The following is a 26,142-nucleotide window of genomic DNA, read 5'->3' as shown; positions in this document are numbered from 1 at the left end:
ACACTATCAAAAATCTCAGTCATGGCATTTTTGCAAAATGTCACACTGCAATTTATCTTCTATTTGTAAATAGATACTGATAGGTTCTCAGCCAGGTCCTATAATAATGATTTGGCATTGAGTTTATAAGTAGTTTAGGTTCTTAGGAAAAAAACAAATAAATACAATTGTGGCATCAGGAATTTAATTTTCATCGTCCATAAGAGCTTTTTACACTTTAGGAATAATATGTGACACATGGGAGCATGGATGTTGGCCCAAGAAGCAACCACTCTTTTGTGGCAGCATATCCTTGGTTTTATTTAGGGAACTATCTCTCCTCCATTTCAGTGGCTCATGTGGGGTTAATTTTATTTTTAGGTCCCAGGCTGACTATGGTCTGCCTAGGAGAGTCATAGTGATTAATTGGTTCAGGGAATGGTATGTGATGTGCTCTAATCACAAAACCCAGAAAAGCTCTCTTTTCACCGAAGTTGCTATGCTGGTGGAATAAGTCTGGAGTTGCCACTAGTTATCTGAAAATGATGCCCACACAAGAAAGAAGAGCCACATGATAGAGAGAGAGAGTCTGGGAACAAAGTTTGAGCAACTGAATCAAGCAGTTCCTGACATCCAGAATATCCCTGGACTCTCAGTGATATGAGCAGATGAACCCACCTACCCCAAAACACACACACACACACACACACACACACACACACACATACACACAATTTTTTGGCAGAATCTAATTTCAGTTAGATTTCTATTGCTTGAAAACAAAAGAGGCCCAATTAATAAACAATGTAGGCATTATGAAAATGCCACAAACATTGTAGAGGTTCAAGTTAACATTTGTTAACCCTTCCATCTTCAAAAAGCTTTTGCTTTGAGGAGTGTTATCATACATACAGACTGTGGAGACAGACGACTCCACAGTCCAGCGTGTTTGGATACCAGTAGGAGCGCCTCCCGGGGTCATATTTTCCATGATCCAATCAATCCCTAGTGAAATCCCAGAATATTAAGGTATTGATGCAACTTTGGGACATGCTCTGCGTGAGCTGTCTCCTCCCTCTAAAGGCACTCTAAATACTAGAAATTAGTTTCAGTCCTCTGAACCCCAGGTAGAAGATCAAAGAAAAGTCTGCAGCAAAGTAGAGAAACAAAAATATATATGTTGAAATGCAAATGATCAGGGCTTTTTGTTTTTGTTTTTTACTGCATAATTCTAGATCATTAATATCAGCATCCACTGTGAGTTTTCAAGAGGGCTACGATAAATGATATTTGGTCATGGGGCTTTTTTCTTTAATCTTATGGTTCTATGAAATGCGTTTTGGGAAATGCCACACTTTAATATATATATTTTGTGATTTCTAGGGATAAAAGCCCGAGTGGTTTTGGTTGTTACTCATCATCTAACAGTGGTAAAGGGAAAGGCAGAGTCATGTAGTTCAAGGAGTACAGAATTTGGAGCTGTCAAGACGTAGATTGAATTTAGCTCTATTGTTAGCTCTCTATGATCACAGGCAATCATGCCACCTCTCTAAGTCATAGGTGCAAAATGAGAAAATACTATCTATTTCATTGAGTTGTTTTGAAGCTTAAAGCAGACAGAACATATTCTAGTACGCATCACTTCAACCCTAAGTTGGACAAATGTATGCTTGAATCCCACTCAATCACTTGTTAGCCATGTGACCATGACAAACTATTTACCCTACTTAAGTCTTTTATCTACCTTTGTAAAATGGGGTAGTACGTTGATTATCTCATAGGAGCTATTAAATAAGGATTAAGCTTTAAAAAGCATACACAGTAGTTATTACAGTTCTGGCATTTGAACTGCAAAACCAATTGTTCTTGTAAGTTGAACAATGCCAAATTACCCTTTACAGGTTAAAACATTATTGAATAGCAGCAATTCATACAGTTCATCATCATAGTATGTGAAATGTCTATTTCAGTGTCTGGCAACAATTCATCATTTGTTTATCTGGTCAACCAATCAATATGTACTTAGTGCTTTTCTTGTACAGGTAGCATGCCAGACCAGGAATAGAAAGGTGACTAAGACACAATCTGTGTCCTCAGTAAATATAGAGTAGATTGAAGAGGCAGGCAATCATAACTAACTTTTTTACTTACTCCTTTTTTGGACACATAAACTGTATACTCATGATCATGAAATAAGGTAATAGAGAGCAATGAGAGAAGCACATACAATTTGGCGTGGGAGCATCAAGAAGATAATTCAAGGTGTGCCCAATAAATGGTGGCTACTATCATCAACGTACAAGGTTAGCACATAGTTGGACTCAATACATGCTTTACCAGTTAATTAATGAACAATTAATAAGCTTCTATTAATTACTCTAAGTTGTTTATTGAAAAAAGATATAAGGTATAGCCAACCATAAACACATAAGTTTGCTCAAGTTAGCATACCCCACTAAATACAGAATTCCAATTCTGTTATACAGGTTCGGCATCCCTAATCAGAATATCCAAAATCTTTCAGATTGTTCCAAAATCCAAAACCTTTTGATCACCATATGATGCTACAAGTGAAAAATTCCACAATTGACCTCACGCAATGGGTGACAGTCAAAACTTAGTCTCATGCACAAAATTATAAAATATTGTATAGAATTACCATTAGGTTATGTGTATTTTGTGTTTATGAAACATAAATGACTTTCATGTTTAGACTTGGGTCTCATTTCCAAGATATCTCATTATGTACATGCAAATATTCCAATCTGAAAAAAAATCTGAAATCTGAAACACTCTGGTCCCAAGCAATTTGGATCAGGGATACTGAAAATATGTAACAATCATCTCTACTAAAAGAATAGCTGATTTAAAAGTGCAATGAATTTGAATCATAAATGAGGACCAGCTATTGCCATGTTTCCCTCCGTACTATATTGGTACAATGAAGATAAAATATCATACAACAGAAATCTGTCCCCAACAAGTGGTCCTGCATTCCAAGGCAGGAATTTTGTATTTCTTTTGTATTCTGAATGTCGGCACTGGTAAACTGATTCCCTATACTTTCCACTTTGATAGATTATATTGGCATATCCTGGGAAAATCTCACATCCCTTTTAGCTGAACGCTCCCACCAGCATACCACAGGTATTTCAGGTTAGAAAATTAGTGGGTATGGGGACAAGCAATTATAGAAGGAAAAAACTATAATCAGATCCTGGTGTGCAGATTGGTTTTTTTTTTAGCTTGCAAATTCCCTCTTTCCGGTGTTTCAACTTTCAAAGGTTTATGGTAGTTTAGAGGCAATCCTCTTATAAGTGTACAAATTGTAATGATTATAGGAACAAGTTGTAATTGTTTCTAGCAAGTTTTTAAGAGTCTTTGATGTTATGATTAGTGTTTTATATGTTAATATATTGATAGGGGTGCTTATTTGCTTGTTCCCTTGTATGCTTTTATGGTTTCTAGGTTCAATGTGCAAATACATCTTTGATCTCGGTAGGTCTATTTGGTTTAAAAAGAAAGCCAAGGGAAATTAAACATGAGAAGCACAAAGTTTTGCAATATTTATGAAGAAGTGAGATTAGGGATTTCACTGTAAGAGTACAGAGCTAGGACCAAGACTCGAATGTGGAGAAAAGTGCCCCAAAACTACACCACACGTGAGGAGGGTCCCATGCTATGGACAGCCAGCCCCACGACGTGCCATCACGGAGCTGCGGCTCCTTTGTAGCCAGGGCGCAGCTACATGACGCAGTCTGGGTTGATGTCACACTGAGCAAATCAAAGGCAATGCCCTGCAAGTCATCAGCTTCCGCTTTAGAGTTTGCCTCCTGCCCTTCAGAAATCACCAGGGGGAAGATTTCTGTCTTTGCAAAGGTTTCATTTCCAGCTATCCTCTCATCACACATGACTTCCGGAAACTGGCTAGAATGTAGCGCCTCTTGGACCATGCACCTTGACACAAATTGCTAAACTTTAGAAAGATTTCACTTTTTGATAATGTCTAAAAGGAGAATTTGGAGTTTCGTCAAACCTGGCTATCAACGATACTAACAGCAAGAGAAAGATACTAGTTAAGCCACTCAAATACAGAGTTAGGTAAATGTATAAGGCACTAAGTAATTAATGGTATGACCCTTTTTGTTTCATGTTGCACAGAAAAACAAAAAAGGTGGCTTTACTGAAAATACACATTAGAGGAACTCAAATGGGAAAACAGGACGAGAGAGGATCAAATTATACTTTGTACTTCCGTTCCAGCTCTTCAGGTGCTGTTTTGCAATGCTCAGGTTTTAATACTTCCAAAGAGAGAGGGAAACAATCTTGCATTTACCTTTGCTGTACACAATGCAGTTGTTTTTGTTGTCTTCCACTCCTTGCCAAGTCACATCCAGCAACCACTTGGGACCAGCAGTCAGCACCATTGGGACCTGAGCCTTTGTCTTCTGTAGAAAGAATGATAACAAACAGATGCCATTTGCTTCCGTTGATTAAAAACTTGAATAATAACTGTACTAATCATTTTATTTTTACAAACAACTAAATCTCCCAAACCATAATCCAAGTCCTTATTCCCCTGTCTCATGATATCTTTTTAAGACGACAGAAGCTGTAAAGCTTTACTGCTTTCACTAATCTGAATGGTAGAAATATTATCAAGGATTTTTTTTTTTTCCTAAATGATACTGAATCAGATCTCCAAGATTAGACAGATCTCTTGTGGCTCTGAATTATAAAGAGAATGCAGATGACTTTCATTGCAAAGAGCAGAGTGTTTAGAAGTGAACTTTAGACACATTGTACTTTACTATCAACAGGATCTCACTATTTCCTGAAACAGACAGGAAAGAATTTAAAGAATCAGGATCCATTTCAAAGCTCTGTCCTGAGCAACATTTATATTAGAGTAAGAACTTACTCTGAATGAATAATGACATTTACCCAACCCCCTAAGTGTGGATATGTAGTCTCACTGTAACTGAAATAATAATAATGCTAATGATGCACCATACATTGTCTCCAGAAAGACTGTAAAAGAGGAATCATGAATAAATTCAAATGCAGAGCAACTAAAGCATGACATCCCTTGCTCTGAGAACCACAGAAGCACAGAGACAAGTGCTATAATTCTAACAAAGTATTTTCAGTGTACATGTTAAATAGAAGGCTCAAAATAGTCACAATTTTTGGCTGTTTGGCATCCAAATTATTTATCTGTAAACCTCCGTGGATAAATTTACATGGCTGGAAATAAACTGGGGAGGAAATAAGTATGTCTCAGCAAGACTGTGTTTCCCGATGAGTCACGGTGAACGGGCATTCACTTTTATCATTCTCCAGTCCATGTTCTGTATGTCAAACACCATGAAACCACAACTCAGAGTACAATACAAGGGTCTCAAGGTAATTTTTGAACTGAATTTTCACCTAGATATGATCCTGCCAAAGAGATCTCAGTCCATTTTGGGATTTTTCCACATGATACATACTATCACAAATTTCCCAAATTGGTCTTAAGAAGTATTCACTTGAGGAGTTCCACGTAATCTGGTGATTTCAAATCTTTCAGGAATCTGGAAAACCCATTTCACCTGCCTCATGACAACAATGATAGCACAAAAAACACTGATCCATTGTTAATTGCAAAGCCATACTGAAAACTATGCATAAAATGAACGCTGACCCATTTCTTAAAATATCAATTATATTATAAATGTAAGAACTACCATAAAATATAGTATTTAATGGAAAAATCAAACATGATGGATTTAAAAAGTCTGAAAAAAACTACTTCAAATATTAAAACAAAGAGTATAAACTATAACTAAATCAAGTATAATAAGTTCTAGTACCTTGATCTTTAATATTTATATTTTGATTCATTGTGGAGTCTTAATTTTTCAAACATGTATCTTAATAGTTGGCAAAGATAACCACAAAGAAGTTCTCTAAAAGCCTTGTGAAAAAGATGTAATTTTATATTCTATGTATATTTTAACTATATAGACAAAAATGTTATCAAGTTATCCCTATTGCTATCAGTCTGAGAAACCATTATTTTGTATTTCGATTTTCAAAATAGGATTAGAGGAGAAACAAACTTGTTCTATACGAAATGATAGTGATCCAAATCCAATTAAATATTAGGTCTTAATGACACATATTTTGCTCTTCTTTTACTATCAGACTGACAGATAAATCCACAGATCAGGATCTGGTAGTCGGGCGTGGTGGCTCACTCCTATAAACCCAGCACTTTGGGAGGCCGAAGTGGATGAATCACTTGGAGTTCGAAAGCAGACTGGCCAACATGGTGAAGTCCGGTCTCTACTAAAAATACACAAATTAGCCAGGTGTGATGGTGCATGCCCGTAATCCCAGCTACTTGGGATGCTGAGGCAGGAGAATTGCTTGAACCCAGGAGGTGGAGGTTGCAGTGAGCCAAGATCATGCTACTGTACTCCAGCCTGGGTGATAGGGCTAGACTCTTGTCTCAAACAAAACAAAACTAAACAAAACTAAACTAAACCCCAAAGGATCTGCAGTTCTCCAGGCCCAGGCAGAACAAGTCAGAGGAGGGAGTCCACCATTTCAGGAAGCCTATGCAGGGGCACTCAGTGACTTATTTGTAACATCACTCTTTCCAGATTTTAAATAATAGATTTCAAACAGGCACCTGGCCTATTTTTCCCAGATTATCTTATTTCATGAAAAATAATTATTTTAAATTATTTAATCACCTTGTTTCATAGTTCTTAGTATCCTATGAATTTTGACACAGTAAATTAGCTTTTATAATAATTTCATAGATACTATAAAAAATAGATGGTGATCACTTACATTCTTTAGAGAATCTTTTAGTATAAAGTAAATCAACTGATTTTCCAAAACCATAATCTTCCATTCATTTCACAAATAAGCAAACTCAGTCCTGTGCCTTGTGCTAGGAATGTAAGTAAGTCTTTTTTGGTGAAGGATACAGATACATTAAAAATGTTTAAAGTAATGTGAAAAGTACCATGGTAGGAAGTGCTAAGACATGTGTCAATTGTTTTGGGGTCAATGAAGGAAAGAGAAAAACTCCCATCCTTTGGAGTCTGGGGACACATCATAGAAGAGGCAACATTCGGGCAGGATTTTAAAGGATAAACAGGAAGAATGTGCAGTTGCTGGAAACAGTGTGGGCAAAGGCTGAACAGTCTATAAGAAAGTCAAGTGTGCAGGAAATGGGAGTTCTGGGACTCTGGTTAAAGTTCTTATGAAGTCTTTAGCACTCTTTTTGTTACGTAGACAGCACTAGAAAAGTATTATCTATCATAATCATCATTAATATTATTGTTATTGATAAATGGAAAGAACATAATAGCATATGTATCTGGCAGGGCAGGTTATAAACAGATTTTAAAAGACCTTGATGCATTAGGCAAAACTTTGGTAAACTTTACTTTGTGCTTAATTCTGTAAGCAGAAGGAAGCCAATAAAGATTTTTTAGGGAGATGGAATAAGAGTACTACTGTTTAGGCTACTTGTGCAAGGATTTTGTTAGGCATTTCCCTTACTTACCTAGCCCTCATGTGTATTTTTAGATAAGAAAATTGCAACTGAAAAATTAAATAATATCCTTTAGGTCAAATTGTTGGTAGGTGGCAGAGGGCAGAGCCAATATTTATATTTAGCTTTGTTTCTAAATATTACCACCCCTAGTGGTTTTTCTGGAACTGAAAGGTTTTCCAGGAAGCTGTATTTTCAAAGCCTTGGGCAATTTAGGATGAGTTTTTCACCTCCCCCACCACCACCACTACTACTACTACTAAAACAATATTAGTGGTTTACATGTTGGCTATTGAGGTAAGCATTTCACTTGAATGGTCTTTTTTGATTTTTACAACTCCAGAAGTTAGGTACTAACATTTTCTCCATTTTCTACATAAGCAAATTAAGGATTAGAGGAGCTGATATTGTGAGTAAAATATAAAAGTAATCAATTAATATATTTCCTAATGGTAACTTAGGCATTATATCTTTTAAAACTCTGGCAAAGATTTATTTTGCCTGGGTACAAGTACCATTGGCTTTATTAAAAAATTGATAAAATAATTTATTTTAGACCAAATCAATAAAGCAGAAGAAAAAAATGGAGCAAAGACTTGCTGAAAGTTATACCCAAGCTGTAAAGTAAATAATAAGTAGATAAAAAATCTCAAGGGACCAGTTATTACAGTTTTGAGGAGGTAAGTCAATTTCTTTCTGAAGAAGTCAACTTTTGCAGAGATTGACTGACTTCAAAGAAGATTACCAAGTGTGAGAAGGAAGGAGTTAGCCAGGATTATATGAAATCTACACTCCAGAAAAATCCATGAATAGAAAATAACAATAATATCCACTTAGGTTCACTTCCTGTGTCTCCAACATAAGAATTCATAAAATTCTAGAACACTAAGAGCTAGAAGCTACTTTAAAGTTCACTGAGTTTAATTCTCAGATATCACAAACAAGGAAAGTCAGGCCAAAATTTTTATCTCATACTCTACAATGGGTACAACTGGCACAACATTTTGGGAAAAGAGAACAGACATAAAAGGTGTGGTAGACAGGAAAATGGCCTACCAAAGATGGCTATGCCCTAATCCCCTGGAACCTGCGAATATGCTACCTTACTTGGCAAAAGGGATTTCAGAGAGGTGATTAAGTTTTTGTACCGTGAGATGGTGAGATTATCCTAGATTATCCAGATGGGCCCGGTCTAATCACATAAATCCTTACAAGTAGAAGTGAAAGGCAAGAGTAAATCCAAGAGATTCAACACGAAAAAAATGCCGTCTGCTTTTGCTACCTTTAAAGATGGGGGACTGAGAGCAGAAACTAAAGAATGTAGTGGTGTCTAAAATCTGGGAATGACCTCCAGTTTACAGGAAGCAAGAAACAAGAACTTCAGCTCTACAACATCAAGGTACCAAATGTTGCCAACAATCTGAATGAATGAGCACGAAATGGATTCTCTCCTAGAACCTCCAGAAAGGAATGCATGAGGAAGGCTGACACCTTGATTTTAGTCTGGTGAAGTCTGTACTCATATTTCTGATCTACAGAATATGAGATAATAAATATCTGTTGTTTGAAGCCCCCAAGTCTACGGTAGTGTGTTTCAGCAGCAATAGAAAGCTAACACAAAAGATATCCAGATTTATTGATTACAGTTAAAACAAAAATAACTAATTTTCTTATCAAATGTGCTCAAAAGTGTGAAATAGCTTCCCCTTAGTTGAAATAACACCAAATATACCTTGTTATTCCACAACCATTGATCATTTATTTATAAGTCATTATGAAGCAGGATATTTCCCTGACCCCTTCACGGGACTTGTGACAGCGGTGCCTCATTTACTCAGCCTGATGCTCTCAACTCCTCGCGGGAGAGAGCACACGAGCCAACAAGTACGGAAACTGGAGTGAACAAGCACTGGAACCAGCCAGCCACTTCAGTGCCAATGGGACCAAACTCCATTCACTCGGACCCGCTGTGTTCCACCTCTTGCAGGAGGGAGTGCGCAGGTGAGTGGGTGCGGGAAGCAGCCAGACACTTTAGTGCTGGCAGGAGTGAACTCCATGCAGGTCCCACAGCAGCATACAAGCAGGGGTGACTGTGACTCCCAAAGCCCCAGAGGGCTTGTTAGAGTGCTATTTTAGCTCTGCCGTCCGTGGTCAGCTTAACTGTTAACAGCTCAGTGGGTCCTTTGCCTTTTCATGTGAGATGGCTACTCTCCAGCAGCCAGGGCAAAGGGCCAGTGTGACAGCCTTTTGTATCCTCACTCGTGGCTCCCAAGCTCTTGTCTAGTGTCTGGGAAAAATGGAATAGCATTAACAAAGTGAAAGATAGTAAATGTGGGAGATTTTATTGTCTATGAAAGTAGATCTCAGTGGGAAGGGGAGCTGAAAAGGGGACGGGGTGGGTAGGTAATCTTCCCCTGAAGTCCGACCATCTCTGGCCAGATTCTTCTCCAAAGTTGTACCATCAAACCATCTCTCTGAAGTCAAGCTGCTTCTCTCCAACGTCCAGCCATAGTCCTGTCTACCAGCTGAAGATTTTTATAGGCACAGGATGGGACGGTGTAGGTGGTTTAGGAAAAGACAACATTTGAGTGGGAAAACAGGGATAGAAGTTCTCACTTTGGGCCACGGTTTCAGGCTTTTTGGCTTGAGGGTGGCATTTTTGCCAGGGACCCACCCTTTTCTGCCTAGAATTTCTCTGCCTCCTGTCCCCATCAATTAGAGATACTGTGTTCTTGCTTTAAAATACCAGCAAATACACAATGGTGACTGTAATAATTCCTGCTTATATAATCAGTTATGTCATATCTTGAAGCATCATTGACTTTACAGTTGAAGTATAACAAAAGGACATTATTGTTTTTGGAGTCACATTATCTAGGTTTGAATCCTAACACATGCCACTGGTAGCATCTATGACTAGAAAACCACTTAAGTGTTCTGAACTTCAGAACGGACATCAGCACAGTGGGGCTAATTTTCATTTCAGAGGCTTTTGAGAAGTAACTAGCAAAGAGCCTAGTACTCTACAGACGCACATCAAACTTTTGCTGGATAGCTACATTAAAAAATGAAATAAAACACACAAAAAAGCATTTACTGAATCCCCACCATTTCTCAGGCTCCGGTCATATTTGTAGTGATTAGCATAGATGTCTAGACAAAAAGTCTTTATTATCTAATTGAAAGGTTGTGATAGTCATTATGGCTACTGATCAGTTAGTTCCAACTCTTCAATTTCCAGATCTCTTTTAAAGTTGGATCTGGCCACGTGACTTTGCTTGACCAATGAAATTGAAGAAGTGGCTTGTGTCACTCCTACACAAAACCCGTGAGATCCAATGGCCAATTCACCATTATGCCTTGCTTTTGCTGAAACAATCATGGAAACAAAGAGGTGGACTGGCAACTGCAGTGGTCAGGGAGTATGAGAAAGAAATGAACTTTTTCATGTACAAAGCTGTTGTAGTATTAGGATTGCTTACAACCTCAGCAAAACCTAGCTTATTTTCACTTATACAAAATTTTTCTCCATTTTTTTCCATTTTGAAATATTGAATTTTTATAGGTTCAAGTTTGTATTTTGTCTGTTATCTAGACAGTCTCTTTCAGTAATAAATCAATTCAAGGTACATAACAATAGCCTTGAATTTCACTTAAACTGGAATGTCTTCTTTTTTAAAAAAAAAGAAATCTTGTGCACTTCTGAGGCTCCACATTGTACATTTTAAAATTCTGCACTCCTGGACATGGTTTGAACCCAGAGTTTCACGTTTAGACAGCCCACAACTAGACAAACTTGACAAGGACAAAATGGGTCAAAAGTGTCATTTCTTAGGAATAATTAAAATCATCTAATGTGGATGAGAGAGGTCAGACTAGCATCCACTTCTCACTAACCTTTAGAGTTACTGGACCGACAAAGGAGGAAGCCTTCAATAAATGTTTATAGTCAAGCCAAAAGGTTAATGGAGATAAAAGTAGACAGCCCAAAGGTAAATAATAGAGGACTAACCCAAGAAACTGGTGACATAATGTTGTCCCAGGGATTCCAAATTTTGCTAGAAAAAAAGATACTGAGGATTTCCAAAAGGAGGGTTAGAAAGAAATGAAAGTCATAGGAAAATCTTTCCATGAGATGAGCTTATTTTTATATTACATCCCTTTAACAGAAGTAGAAGTGTTATTTGATTTAAAAAATTGGCCTCCATTGACTTTAGTTTAGGAAATACAACAAAAATACCATTAGAGAATCTCATGCCAATGCCGTGAGATATAGTTTGATGCTGTTAAAAATGCCCTCGGTGTGTGGCTTCCTTAACTGGGTAACAGATCAAAAGCGCTGAGGCCTGTTTGGCTAAATACTGCTCTTTTAACAATTCATAGCTGTTTATATTCTCTCAGCTATAAAGCATATTTGACAACAGGCCTAGAGGATTTTTAAAATTACTATAGACATTACATTTATATTGTGAGAAGCGGAAATATGCACACACACACACACACACACACACACACACACACACGCACACACATTCCCTTGCCCTTAGGAATTGTACACTACCACCACTGCCAACCTCCCCTAACTGAATTATTCCCTACATTTAAATGAAAAAAGTGGTGCTGTATGTGATTTGACCTTGTACAACCACACAAAATTTTACACAGTAAAAGTTTCAGTTAATGTATCCAAGCAGTTCTCCACACTGGAACTCAATTCAAATTCAATCTGACAGTCAGGAAAATATTATATCACACTCCTTTTAACTATGTGAAATCTCTAGAGACAGTGAATTGAATTTGAAAATTTCCCTCACCAACAGCTATGGGGGCATAACAATTACAAATCTTGGACTACTTAGACTGGGGAAAAATATGCCCGGGAATAATTCAAGACTTTATACAATTGAATTTTCAGTAATCCTGGGCATGGACTACAGTCTCAACAGTATTTACTTGACTGGAACTATACAACTTTTAGTATGCTAATTTCCACCCAACAAAATAGTGCTTTTTAGTATTTGCCATTTAATAAGTTAAACTTTTGAAAGTTAAACCAAGTGAAAGTTTGCATTTGATGCTATTTAGGCAAAAGGCCTTTCTTTCTTTCTTCTTCTTCTTCTTCTTTTTTTTTTTTTTTTTTTTGAGAATAGAGTGTCATTTTAAACTACATAAACAAAATCATTTCATTCCATGTGATCCTGTAGGGTCAACATTATTGATGTGATATAAAAACAGGTTCTCAGGCTGGGCACGTAATCCCAGAACTTTGGGAGACTGAGGCTGGTGAATCACCTGAGGTCAGGAGTTCGAGACCACACTGGCCAACATGGTGAAACCCCATCCCTACTAAAACTACAAAAAACATTAGCCAGGTGTGGTGGCAGGCACCTGTAATCCCAGCTACTTGGGAGGCTGAGGCAGGAGAATTGCTTGAACCTGGGAGGCAGAGGTTGCAGTGAGCCGAGATTGCACCATTGCACTCTAGCCTGGGTAACAAGAGTGAAAGTCCCACTAATAAAAAAAAAAGAAAAAATAGGTTCTCACAGATAACACCTGAATATTCCCCATGACTAATTAATGTTAAGTACTCAAACACAGCCAGGCATATCACTTGCCTCAATTAAAATCTTGTGATTCTATTGAAAAATGGAGTAAAATGACCACTGAATTAAATTGGGATGTCCCTTAAGTGAGAGTTGCAAAGTGTGCATGTGTGTATACGTGTTTCTATATACAGAGATTTCAGCAAGTAACTTAGAAAACTTCCAAATGCATATATATTTTTAAAAGCTATCTTATTTGTGTTTATTGTTTGAGAAATAAGAAAACTCAACTTCTTAAAACATTATCAAAGTTGCATTGCTTGAAAAAAAATTATATGCTATACCTACTTTCGAAACTGAAGCTCAACATATTAAGAATACTCCTAAATTAGAAAATATGTGAAAAGGACAAATGGGAAAGACATTAGCAACATCCTATAACAAGAACCACTACACTATATAATTAGGCACAGAATAGATTTATGAATGGAGATTCCAGGAACATTTCATTAGATTAGAGTTTTCTTGGAGCACAGTTCTACAAAATATCCTGTAAGAACAGCATGAGAGTGAAATTCCAGAGAACTTCTGCTAACAAATGTCTTCGAGTAGAATGTGGTATGTGGGATCTCAAATATGATAAGAGACTTTTCAAAAACAAAATGAGTGTGAAATAAAATGATAGAATTCTTGGCTATTATGTCCATACTCCTTATGTCAGACAGTTTTATCTCTATGAACCAAAAATTTAAATAATCATTATCTCTGAGGTATATTTGCTTTTAGTTCTCAAATTGTTGGAACATATTATCTTAACATGAGTCACTGCTTGAATATAGGAATCTCAGCATAAGAAGTAATGATCCTGTTAGAAGAGAAAATACAAATAGTTCTACAGATATGGGCTATTAAAAACAATCTGTTTGCTTCCAAATATCATTTCATGATGTTTTAAAAAAAATATAAAATTATTTTTCAAGATTACTCACTCTAAATATATAGACATTTCATTTTCAAATGGGAAGAATCTCTAGATGAATATAAACATCTAAGCTATTCAGATATTTATTATACTTTCATTTTCCAGAAAGAATAGACTCATTTCTCTTTCCCTTTTGCCAACTTCACTCCCACAGCCTCATCTGTTCCCCACATACATTTGGCTCTGAAGAGGAACTACTCCCTCCAAACTGGCAATCATTAACTTCAACCTTTTATTTTACACAGCTCTGAAAGTCACAGGGTGTTTAAGGAGTGTTGTTTTGCTCCTGGCAGAATTTCTGGGCTTGCACCTAGTGCAATGTGCAAAAAGTGTGGCAGCGCTGAAACTCTGAGAAGAGAAAAGTAAATTGCTCTTGAGTGCCCCTTCTTACGTAAGGCTGTCACATAAACCTGTGGCAGGGTTCAGGGATCCGGAGAGCTGTGGTACCAGCTGTGTGACCTGGGGCCACTTAACCTCTGAAGGTCTCAGCTTCCTTTTCTGTTAAGATGATCTCATATGTACTACAGCTTGGTAACGATATTATTATAAGACTTTTTACTGTAGAATTCCCATCAAATCTTGCTCAAATTCTGAGTGTGGAGAAGAAAATATATAGGAAAGCTCAACACATTGAGCTTATACTTACTTAAGGAAGCTTTACTATTGTATTGGCCAATCACTAAATAAAGCCATTTTAACTTACTACATTTTGATATTTTAACCCTTTTAGAGAAAGTGATGTGGTTAAAATAAAAACGCTAGCCTGAAGAATAAAAAGAGTATCTAATAGAGGTACATACAAACTCAACGTGAATGCCCTGTTTAAACCACTGTAAAAAAAAAAAAAAAAAAATACAGTGGTCAATTCTGTTCATCAGTCTCCATCTGTATTTGAGAATTACCCCAAAAGTATTCTGTGGAAGAGAGAAAACACTACCCTGCACAAAGTCAGCTTCAGATACTAAGATGTGTCCACCTTTCACAAATGAATCCACTGAAATATGTAATGAATCTCTCAGTCACCATTCAGGCTGACTCCTTTTTATTACTGTTTCAGTCAATCTTCTGCCAAAAAAGAGGGCAATTGTGAATCCTGATATTAATATAGTAAATTTTAAAACCAAATATACAATTTTTCTTTTAATTATATGGTGTTTTCATGATGTGTATTCTTATATCCATCTATAGACATAAAGTATTAACTTGCTTATATTTTGAACGTAAAATATACCTGATATTACAATATTTGAAGTTGATGGAAGGAGTCTATGGAAAAACTAGAAGAATGGAAATAAGAAGGGGATCCCCCTCCAAAGGGAAAAAGTATGTGAAATTATTAAACTATATCATAGGTGCTGTGATGACTATAGTATCTTCTGGGAAGGCAGATTTTCTGAGACAAATTATTAAAAGTCAAGTTACTGAAAGTCAGATGCAAAAAAATAAAATCTTGGCAAACTAGTTGGCAAAAGTGTGGAAGTGTTGGAGTAGCTGAACAAAGCTTGTCTAATCTGTGAGACATTTTAGTAACAGAAATATTATAAATGTTTAAATTAAGTATCTAAAGTAAAACTTCTTCCATCAACTTCAAATATTGTAATATCAGGTATATTTTGAGTTCAAAATATAAACAAGTGAATAGATGTTTATAGATGGGTATAAGAATGCACATTATGAAAAGAACATATAGTTAAAAGAAAAATTGTATATTTGGTTTTAAAATTTGCTATATTAATATCAGGATTCAGAACCATAGAGTCGTTTTCAGTTTTGTTTTGTTTTTTGTTTTTTCACCAAATCAACAGATGCAGAAGGACTATACTAATTCTGCACTTTTACAGAGTAAAAGCCAAGTGTCCAAGTCACTTGCCTTCATTCCGGAGCCAGGCTGCCTCCTTGCTTTCCATGGAATTAACAATGAGAAAAGGACTCCAACCAAACGGATCCACTCAACATGCTCCCAACCCGAAGGACCTTTGTTCAGCATGTCTGTCAGTCTGGGGCAACTAATGGAGCATGCTAAGAAGTCAGAAGCAAATGAGATAAATCTTTATTATAGTGCCCCTGGAAAATGTCTTAAATCTTGTTGTTGGTAGTTTTCTACAGGATGCTTTTTATGAAAGGTGAGGTCTCTGTGTTCATTGTAAACCTGAAATTTTATATTAAAATATTTAATTGCTTAATTGGGTAGATTTTGGAGAATATTCTCAGTCATAAGAGAAAATTACATTTCAGTCACTGCTTTCTCAATTCTCTATCCTATCATATTCTTTACAAAAAGAAATATGAATAAAAGCATCAATGTGTGTATTGGAAAGGATATGTAAATAATGTTAACATGACAACCTGAACAATTAAAAATTGTTGACTGGAAATCCCAGTGAGTTAAATTGTACAATTAGTTGCATGTGTATTACACTCAAGTTTGGGCCAAGTTGTTTTATTACTCCGAAGGTTTGTTTTTGTTTTTTTTTTTTGCACTAGATAAATAATATAACCTTATATATAAACTCATTCCAATTAGTAATAACTAATCAGCATCACTTTTGGATTTCTCTATATTGTTTCTATTTTGAAAGTGTTATTTAGGTTTTTCTGCTTTTAAAATAATCATTTTACAGGGATGCCCTCTCGCACCACTCCCATTCAACACAGTGTTGGACGTTCTTGCCAGGGCAATCAGGCAGAAGAAAGAAATAAAGGGTATTCAATAAGGAAAAGAGAAAGTCAAATTGTCCCTGTTTGCAGATGACATGATTGCATATTTAGAAAACCCCATTGTCTCAGCCCAAAATCTCCTTAAGCTGATAAGCAACTTCAGCAAAGTCTCAGGATACAAAATCAATGTGCAAAAATCACAAGCATTCTTACACACCAATAACAGACAAACAGAGAGCCAAATCATGAGTGAACTCCCATTCATGATTGCTTCAAAGAGAATAAAATACCTAGGAATCCAACTTACAACGGATGGGAAGGACCTCTTCAAGGAGAACTACAAACCACTGCTCAATGAAGTAAGAGAGGACACAAACAAATGGAACAACATTCCATGCTCAAGGATAGGAAGAATCAATATTGTGAAAATGGCCATACTGCCCCAGGTAATTTATAGATTCAATGCCATCTCCATCAAGCTACCAATGACTTTCTTCACAGAATTGCAAAAAAAAAATTACTTTAAAGTTCATATGGAACCAAAAAAAGAGCCCACATTGCCAAGACAATCCTAAGCCAAAAGAACAAAGCTAGTGGCATCACGCTACCTGACTTCAAATTATACTACAAGGCTACAGTAACCAAAACAGCATGGTACTGGTACCAAAACAGAGATATAGACCAATGGAACAGAACACAGTCCTCAGAAATAATACCACACATCTACAGCCATCTGATCTTTGACAAACCTGACAAAAATAAGTAATGGGGAAAGGATTCTCTATTTAATAAATGGTGCTGGGAAAACTGGCTAGCCATATGTAGAAAGCTGAAACTGGATCCCTTCCTTATGCCTTATACAAAAATTAATTCAAGATGGATTAAAGACTTAAATGTAAGACCTAAAACCATAAAAACCCTAAAAGAAAACCTAGGCAATACCATTCAGGACATATACATGGGCAAGGACTTCATGAACAAAAGCAATGGCAACAAAAGCCAAAGTAGACAAATGGGATCTAATTAAACTAAAGAGCTTCTGCACAGCAAAAGAAACTACCATCAGAGTGAACAGGCAATCTACAAAATGGGAGAAAATTTTTGCAATCTACCCATCTGACAAAGCGTTAATATCCAGAATCTACAAATAATTGTAACAAATTTACAAGAAAAAAACAACCCCATCAAAAAGTGGGCAAAGGATATGAACAGATACTTCTCAAAAGAAGACATTTATGCAGCCAACAAAAATATGAAAAAAAGCTCATCATCACTGGCCATCAGAGAAATGCAAATCAAAACCACGATGAGATACCATCTCACACCAGTTAGAATGGCGATCATTAAAAAGTCAGAAAACAACAGATGCTGGAGAGGATGTGGAGAAATAGGAACGCTTTTACACTGTTGGTGGGACTGTAAACTAGTTCAACCATTGTGGAAGACAGTGTGGCGATTCCACAAGGATCTAGAACTGGAAATAACATTTGACCCAGCCATCCCATTACTGGGTGTATACTCCAAGGATTATAAATCATGCTGCTATAAAGACACATACACACATATGTTTATTGCGGCACTATTCACAATAGCAAAGACATGGAACCGACCCAAATGTCCATCAATGATAGACTGGATTAAGAAAATGTGGCACATATACAACATGGAATACTATGCAGCCATAAAAAAGGATGAGTTTGTGTCCTTTGCAGGGACATGGATGCAGCTGGAAACCATCATTCTGAACAAACTATTGCAAGGACAGAAAACCAAACATTGCATGTTCTACTCATAGGTGAGAACTGAACAATGAGAACACTTGGACACAGGTTGAGGAACATCACACACTGGGCCTATTGTGGGATGGGGGGAGGAGGGAGGAATAGCATTAGAAGATATACCTAATGTAAATGATGAGTTAATGAGTGCAGCACACCAACATGGCACATGTACACATATGTAACAAACCTGCATGTTGTGCACATGTACCCTAGAACTTGAAGTATAATTTAAAAAAAAAATAAAATAATTTTATAATTTTAAAGAAATTAAGGATATTCATTATTTATTCAATAATATTTATAGGTTATCTACCACGTAGAATACTCAAGAATACAGAGATGAAATATGGGTTACATTTCTTCAAGATGTTCACAGTATATTAATAATAAAAACATCTAAATGGTATGCACATAGATTGTCAATATTAGTAATCAAGCTCATTATAAGTTTATGATTGGTACACATGGAAAGTGCAACACATATTTGATGGTCCATGACCAAACAAAACAGAGTAATAGATCAGAAGTGGTTAACAGAAAGGATTTTCATGACAAATTGAACTACACTTTAATTTTACAGTTAGCAACACTGAGGACCTCTCCAATTTAAAATAAAAGTCTCTAAAATATGGCTTATAGTTTTTATAACTATGTTTAAAACCTAATCATCATGGTCTTTTACATACATATTTTGGTTTAATTCATGCACCTCTGCATCTATTAAACATCATTTTAATATATATTCATTTAATTTCTGACTGCTAAATGAAGTATACCTTAAAAATACATTGAAAATATATTTTGAGAAATATAACAAGATGAATATGTATATATATCAGTTTAAGCATATATTCATTATCTCAGTGTTCCTTATTAATCAATAGTAAAAAGATGGTTTAAACATTTATATTTTGGGGGCCAGGCTGGTTGAGTTTACACTGCATCACCATCACTTACTAGCTGTATAGCCTTGGGCAAGTTACTTAACTACTCTCCATCTCACTTGCATGTCTCCAAAATAAAATACAATAAATGCATTTATGTCATAGGGTTACTTTGGTGATTAAATGAGTTAATGTGCTTAAGCAGTACTGGGTACGTTATTCTATGTAAGCTAATGCTTTTGTTTCTAGTATTTCTAAAGAAATGTGTTTCCATAAAAGTACAGAACTCTCAGTAAAACAAGAACTTTGGCTGGCTAGAAAACACATTGCTCTCATATATGATCTATAACATTTTATTAAGCCATAATGATGTACTAAAATTCTAGGTGCCACATTACTTTTTTAAATCAATTTTTACAACAATTCTATGAAAGAGATCATTATGCCCATTTTGGAAAGATGAAAACTGAGAGTCTAAAAAGTTAAACAACTTGTCCAAATTCACACTGCCAGAAACTGCCTTAGCCATGAGCTGCCTTCTATTTTTCTCTTAGCAAATCTATAAGAAACAGAATTCTTTCTATGGTGTTAACGCAATGAGAATCTCCTTAGGAACTGTGTTAAATATCAATTTTTCATGTCCGTGAAAACTAGCTTAAATGATCTTCCATGAGTCAGTGGTTAGCAGTTTCTGTTTTCCATTATGCATGATTCCTAGCTGCACTTTGTATAGGCTAATTACATGGTGCCTCATTAATAATCTTCAGGGTTTTTCGAGCTGTGAAATTTATAGCTTTTGTGGTGAATTATTTCTCACATTTGCACAGTTTGGGGTCTTGTAAGTCTAGTTGAGATACTAAATATCAATATCAGACATCAAGTAGGAATAAGGGGAAAAGACCGAACATAGTCTAGCTAGTGATTTTAAAATATTGAAAAGCAGCGAATACTTATTAATATTTTATTTTTATGACTGCAGGCATTTTTATACCTGTAGAGATGATTATAACATAGAATGGATTTTAAAAAGCCTATAAAAATGTTTCCAATCACAAGTAGAATTCAATATGACTTTCGGTTAAAATTCACTCAATTCATCACTGATTGCACAAGAACAGATGAAGAATGGTATTCTCTTGGTGCTTAACATCATGGTCAACAGACATAGTACAGCCTCACCATAATACAGCCTCACCACATTATACTCTGTGGTGAGGCATCAGCATGCAATCTGAGCAGGCGGTCAGGCCGGTCTTCATTCCTGCAGGTCTCTCCCACTCCTCAGAACCTCTGGATGCAACCACTTAGGGAACCTAATCTGCACTCAAATCTTGGCTCACTGGTGGAGGATTCTACACTTAAAAAATATATTTCAAGCTGGGTTTAATTAGTACGTTCCTCAGATTAGATTAGTGTTGCTCACAGGTAGACTGGATCAAAAGCTGACAGAGCAGTTTCACCTGCCAGCAGAAGTTCAAGTTAAAAGCGGGAAGACAAAAAGAAGCCTCAGTAAAGAGCACAGGGTGGAAATAGTGCAGAGGTGAAGAAAAGGTAGTTATTCTGATTCAGTGGGTCTGCAACCAAATACTTCAAATATAATTTAAGTATTGTTTATGGCATACTCACAAAATGCTTCCAGAATGAGGTGAACATGACGATGAAAGGACGCAGAAAACACAATTAACACAGTGGCTAAGTTCTAGAGCCACGTTGCTTCAGTTTAAATCCAACATTTGCTACCCATTTATGGTGTGGATCTTTTCTTTTCTTTTCTTTTCTTTTGAGACAGAGTCTTGTTGCTCTGTCCCCCAGGCTGGAGTGCAGTGGCATGATCTTGGCTCACTATCACCTCTGCCTCCCAGGTTCAAGAGATTCTCACGCCTCATGAGTAGCTGGGATTACAGACTTGCACCACCACACTCAGCTAATTTTTCTATTTTTAGTAGAGACGGGATTTCACCATGTTGGCCAGGCTGGTCTCGAACTCCTGGTCTTAGGTGATCCAGGTACTTAGGAGGTGCCTTGGCCTCCCAAAGTGTTGGGATTACAGGTGTGAGTAACCACACCCATCCTATGGTGTGGATCTTAATCAAGTAGGTCAAATTCTCTGTACATTGGTTACCTTATTATTATTGTTATACCATATAAACCTGTCGCAAATATTAAATGACGCTTACAAATCACTTAGATTTATACCCAAAACATAGTAAGTGCACATTTATAATTATTATGTGTACTGATTTGGGTAAATGAGACAAAATTTAAGAAATAATTAAATTTCTGTGAAAAGACCTATGCCTACTTATTATATCCAACTTCAACAGAATGATCAATGTGTCATAAATATAAATGTGTAAAAAAATTATGACTTTGACCAATCTTTTTGCCTTGTATCTAGTAAATAGATTGCTCCTGGGGAGAAAACTTTACCACTGCTAGCACAATGAAAAGATTTTAGTGGCAACTAAATGGAAATTGAATAAAATCTTCCCTTGCATGATGAAAAGCTCTATCTATTGGTTATAACACACTACTATGTTTAAGTTACTCCAGATTTTTTACCTATTGTTTTCACTAGTACTTACCAAATCTAACAACTTGCTTGTAGGGCATTTGGGAATTCGTTTGAAAAGGCTCTGGTCTTTGAGTTTCTAATTATGCTACTTCCCTTCCTTGGACTCTAAATTGGGAATGCCTTATCTAGTATAAACATTTCAGAATATGCAAATTCTTCTTACACCATATGCTATAAAAAGCCTTAAATTTAAATACCATAATCTTAAGTACTTATTTAATTTTTTTTGTGTTGCCTCATTTGTCAACTAAAATCAAACCAAGCCAAAAACAAAGCAAAATCCCCCATGACTAAGAAGACCTTGCCATTTTCCTTAAGTAGTTCCTATTTCATGCTAGTTATACGTATTTTCTAAAATGATCTGGAAATTCACTAAACTTAGGTTTGGTTCTAACTTTGTCAGTAAGTGGTTAGATTACCTTTGTCAAAAATGCATGAATTCCCTGAGCCAGTTTCCTCATTTTTAGAGGAAAAACCAGGATTCCACAATGTCTAGGGTACCTTCTGGCCTAAGTTTTCATGTATTCTAAATAGATGAAACTCATGAAACAGACTTCTCCAGTGTTTCTCAGTCTTTTTAAATCTCTGTTTGCTTTCTTGATGTTAAAAATAAATTCATGGGCTTGAATATTTAGCAATTTGAATAAGCACAGTGACTATAAATATAAACGGCAAAAAGGTGCCCCACTCCCTAGAAGCAAAGAGTCCCTTCAGTAAATACACATACACCTATGTACATCCTTCGACCGGGCTTCTCCCTTATGAGATTTCAGAATCAAAACACTGTCGCTGTTCACATCAAAATGAATTTTCCCTAATTCAACTTTGCAGAAAAGTAAAACTACAAACTCAGAGTTTGCTCTGTCCTTGACATTCTTAGAGCAAAATGCTTTTACTGACTACCCTGTCTTCCATATCTTCTAAGACTGTGCACCCCAGATAAGGCAGTAAGCTTGAGTGTATATTTCCATTATTGTGCTATTACTGACTAACCCAAGCTCTAGTTTCTAATAACCAAGACTATAAGAGAATTCTTCCTTTTTCATGTTATTAAATGAGACTTGTTACTGCCCTTCACAGTGCCATGGACAGTACCAGTGCCACCATAAGCACTCAGTGAACACTTGGCAGATGTTGATGAGGGCATACCATGCAAGATACACGGACCAATTTCCTTTTTGGGCCAAATCGCACTATTCTACAGCACATGGAAGAAACTTTGATAGTTTTGCGCTAGACTAGTTTAAGCAACCCTAAAGTAAATTCAATGATAAGGCCAGTTGATAGCAAAATCTCAAGCATGAAAAATGACACTGTCTTCATTTTTTATGTATAATGTCAAGTATGGATTATAAATAAACTGGAGAATTTTCAAAACCCCTCTCATTTAATTGCTGTGAATAGACTAAACATATACAACAAAACCAAATTATCTTGTAGGTTTTCCTGTCTTAAAAGCAAAGATTTGGGGGAAAGGAGAAAGGGCAAAGAGTGAAACTAGTGATAAAAAGGAAGTGTCCAGCCTTGGGACTGGTGCATAGAGTCCTGCGTTCCAATAAGACTCGACAAACAGCTCTGATCAGAATCAAAGTAATGGGAAACAGCCTGTAGCTTCGAGATTAGCTGCTTCACACTATTTCTGAGTTAAGCCAGCACAAGTAACATCATGAATGCATAATTATAATTATGCATTAGAGTATGCATAATGATCTCAAAATTAGTAAACAGAGAAAAAGCATCAGAATTTCTCAGCTATTTTCAGGTTCCTGTTACAGAAGACAAAATATGACTAAGATTTTAGGGAGGGGTGTCTACTGAAACTTTTTTTGCATGAAATTTGCAAACTTGAAGAAATAACTGATGAATCAGTATTGATTTAAAAGTCTCTTTTAGGAAACTCCACATAAATGAGTCAAAGAAATATAACAGGGTATTTGAAAACATATGAAGCAAACACACAACATGCTCATAATTAAAATACCTAAACCTCAAAAAAGAAATAATAATTAACATCTTGCACTTCTGTTATTGTCTAATAAAATAATGTGTATGCCTGGAATTGTTTGGAAAAAGATAATGATCTGTGATTGGCTAAAATAAAATGGGTAAAAGAACTAAGAGATGTGTTGAAGGTAATTAATGGCAAGTGGCAAATTTTTGTTGTTTTTGTTGTTGTTGCTACTGGATTCCAAAAATCTAACCATAAAGAGGTCTCATATTAATGTCTTCAGTTGTTATATAAGTTCCTTTCCTTTCAGCTTTCAGAAGTGAAGATGGAATTCTAGTTGAACAGTAATATCTCTTCATATCTTGAAAGACGGAAAAGTAATATCTCTTCATATCTTGAAAGATAGTTACATCATGTAACTTCTCATGTAACTTCCATTCTTTTTTTTAAAATGTAACTTTGCCTTTTTAGGGGGGCAAAATGATTTGATATTCTGGAACCCTAATCTTTTCTCACGGTACTATTTTTACTACTTTGCTCTGAAATGTGGCCAAGTTCTCCTCATTCTTCATAACAGAGTCTTAAACTGAACACCCTTATCTTAGTAAGAGTGTTGGTAAACCTGAAAGTGAATGGGTCCTACTAGGACCTAGTCTATATACAAGGTAAGCTGCTAAGGTGATTTTCAGAGCATTTATTCTTCTTCAACGAGGCTAAAAAGATACCAGAAACTAACTGAACTACTTTTATATTTCATTTTTCTTGCTCTTCCTTCCTATCACAGTTCAGAAGAACCTTTCAACATTCTTCCTTTGCAAAGTTGCTCCTGTATTTTTTTTACCATGTTTATTATTTTCTTCACCTAAAATTTTTGTATCCTTTACTAAAATTCATAAGCTTCTGATCCATAATATTTTGACATTTACTCTAATAATAATTACTCATATTTTCTACAATCATCTTCTCCAGTGTTCTTTTAGGGTTCTCACTCCTAGCCCCATCTTCTTCCCTTTCTATTCTTTCCCGCCCACCTCCCCAGTCTCCTCTCCCTTTTTACCATGGTGTGCTTTGCAGTATCATCACAAGCCTCAGTCGTCATTTAGCTACGTTGACATACTGAACAACTGGTTTAAAATCTCCAATTAAATCATACAATCACCTATTTTGCCTGCTGTTAATTTTTATTACATATATCATTTTGACTACTGAAAACATTTAAATCTATTTTAATCAAATATACCAATCAACAGACACTTACCGATCACCTACTATGGACAAAGGCAATCCTGAGTGTTGTAAAGATCACAAAAGGGCAGTTATTTTGAAAATGTCTGCAAGCTCTTATAAATTTTGAATGTGGAGAGGGAAAGGTTAATCAAGCAAGGCTGTATAAAGTATCTTCCCAATGCAATCAATGGCTTGGCTGGAGAATTAAGAGAAGAGAAATCATTGCAAAAGTGATTTGGACACTGAGGAAGTAATTTTGAGATGGTGATTGAAGTCAACTTTGTCAAGTAAATGATAATCCAAGTTTCCCCCATGAATTTAAAAGATAGGAAAATGATCATTTTTTTCTTTCCACTAACTATTTTCCTAGTAAAATGAAAATTTTCTTCTTTATTTCAGCTTTGGGAACATCTGCATTTTTTATTATATGTTGGTTCACATGCTGAAATGTTACAGACACACAGACAATTAAAATATGTAGTGACCCTGTAGAAAGAGAGAGCAAGGGAGACGGAAAAGTTCACAGACTTTCTAAGGCAGAGCCAAGTCTAGATATATTATTAGACATTTGAAAAATTCTTTCATACTCCAACCAAATATTCATAGCTTGTTTTTGGTCAACAATCTTGTTATTATGTTGTTAATGTTAGATGACTGCACTAAAGACATTCTTTAACCAAACCAGGAAACAATTTGTGTGAAATGATTAAATACAGGGAATCCTAGTTATAAATAGACTCTAAAAGTTCATTTGAAAATGTACCATTTGGAACTGAAATTACATTTTTCACCTTTACCAGGGTTTCTGAAACCAGAGACTGCAGACCTCTCAGGGGCTTCAATGTTTATGGGCATTTTTTTTTCAAATGGATGTTTCCATTTGAATCCTAATATCCTAATATAACAAACATGGAAACCAATGTACTTTATAATGCATAAGAGCAAATCAGCTATTTTATAGTAAAAATGCACTTTTGAAATGCAGTAAATAGAATATTCTAGTTTATTTA

The 26,142-nt window shown here is 36.0% G+C and overlaps 1 protein-coding gene across 3 annotated transcripts in view; it reads right to left on the bottom strand.

Moving 5' to 3' along the window:
* Positions 1 to 26,142, bottom strand: part of ZFPM2 (zinc finger protein, FOG family member 2) — a 504,207-nt gene that overhangs the window by 175,003 nt on the left and 303,062 nt on the right. For all 3 annotated transcript variants that reach the window (XM_015145851.3, XM_077943950.1, XM_028852860.2), the window contains one exon: positions 4,316 to 4,427. In XM_015145851.3, the coding sequence (XP_015001337.3) occupies positions 4,316 to 4,427 (112 nt within the window). The remainder of the gene's footprint in view (positions 1 to 4,315; positions 4,428 to 26,142) is intronic.

Source organism: Macaca mulatta, chromosome 8 (assembly GCF_049350105.2).
Source record: "Macaca mulatta isolate MMU2019108-1 chromosome 8, T2T-MMU8v2.0, whole genome shotgun sequence".
Lineage (NCBI taxonomy): Eukaryota > Metazoa > Chordata > Mammalia > Primates > Cercopithecidae > Macaca > Macaca mulatta.
Note: the sequence above shows the minus strand (reverse complement) of the source record. Positions and strands in the feature narration are given on the sequence as shown.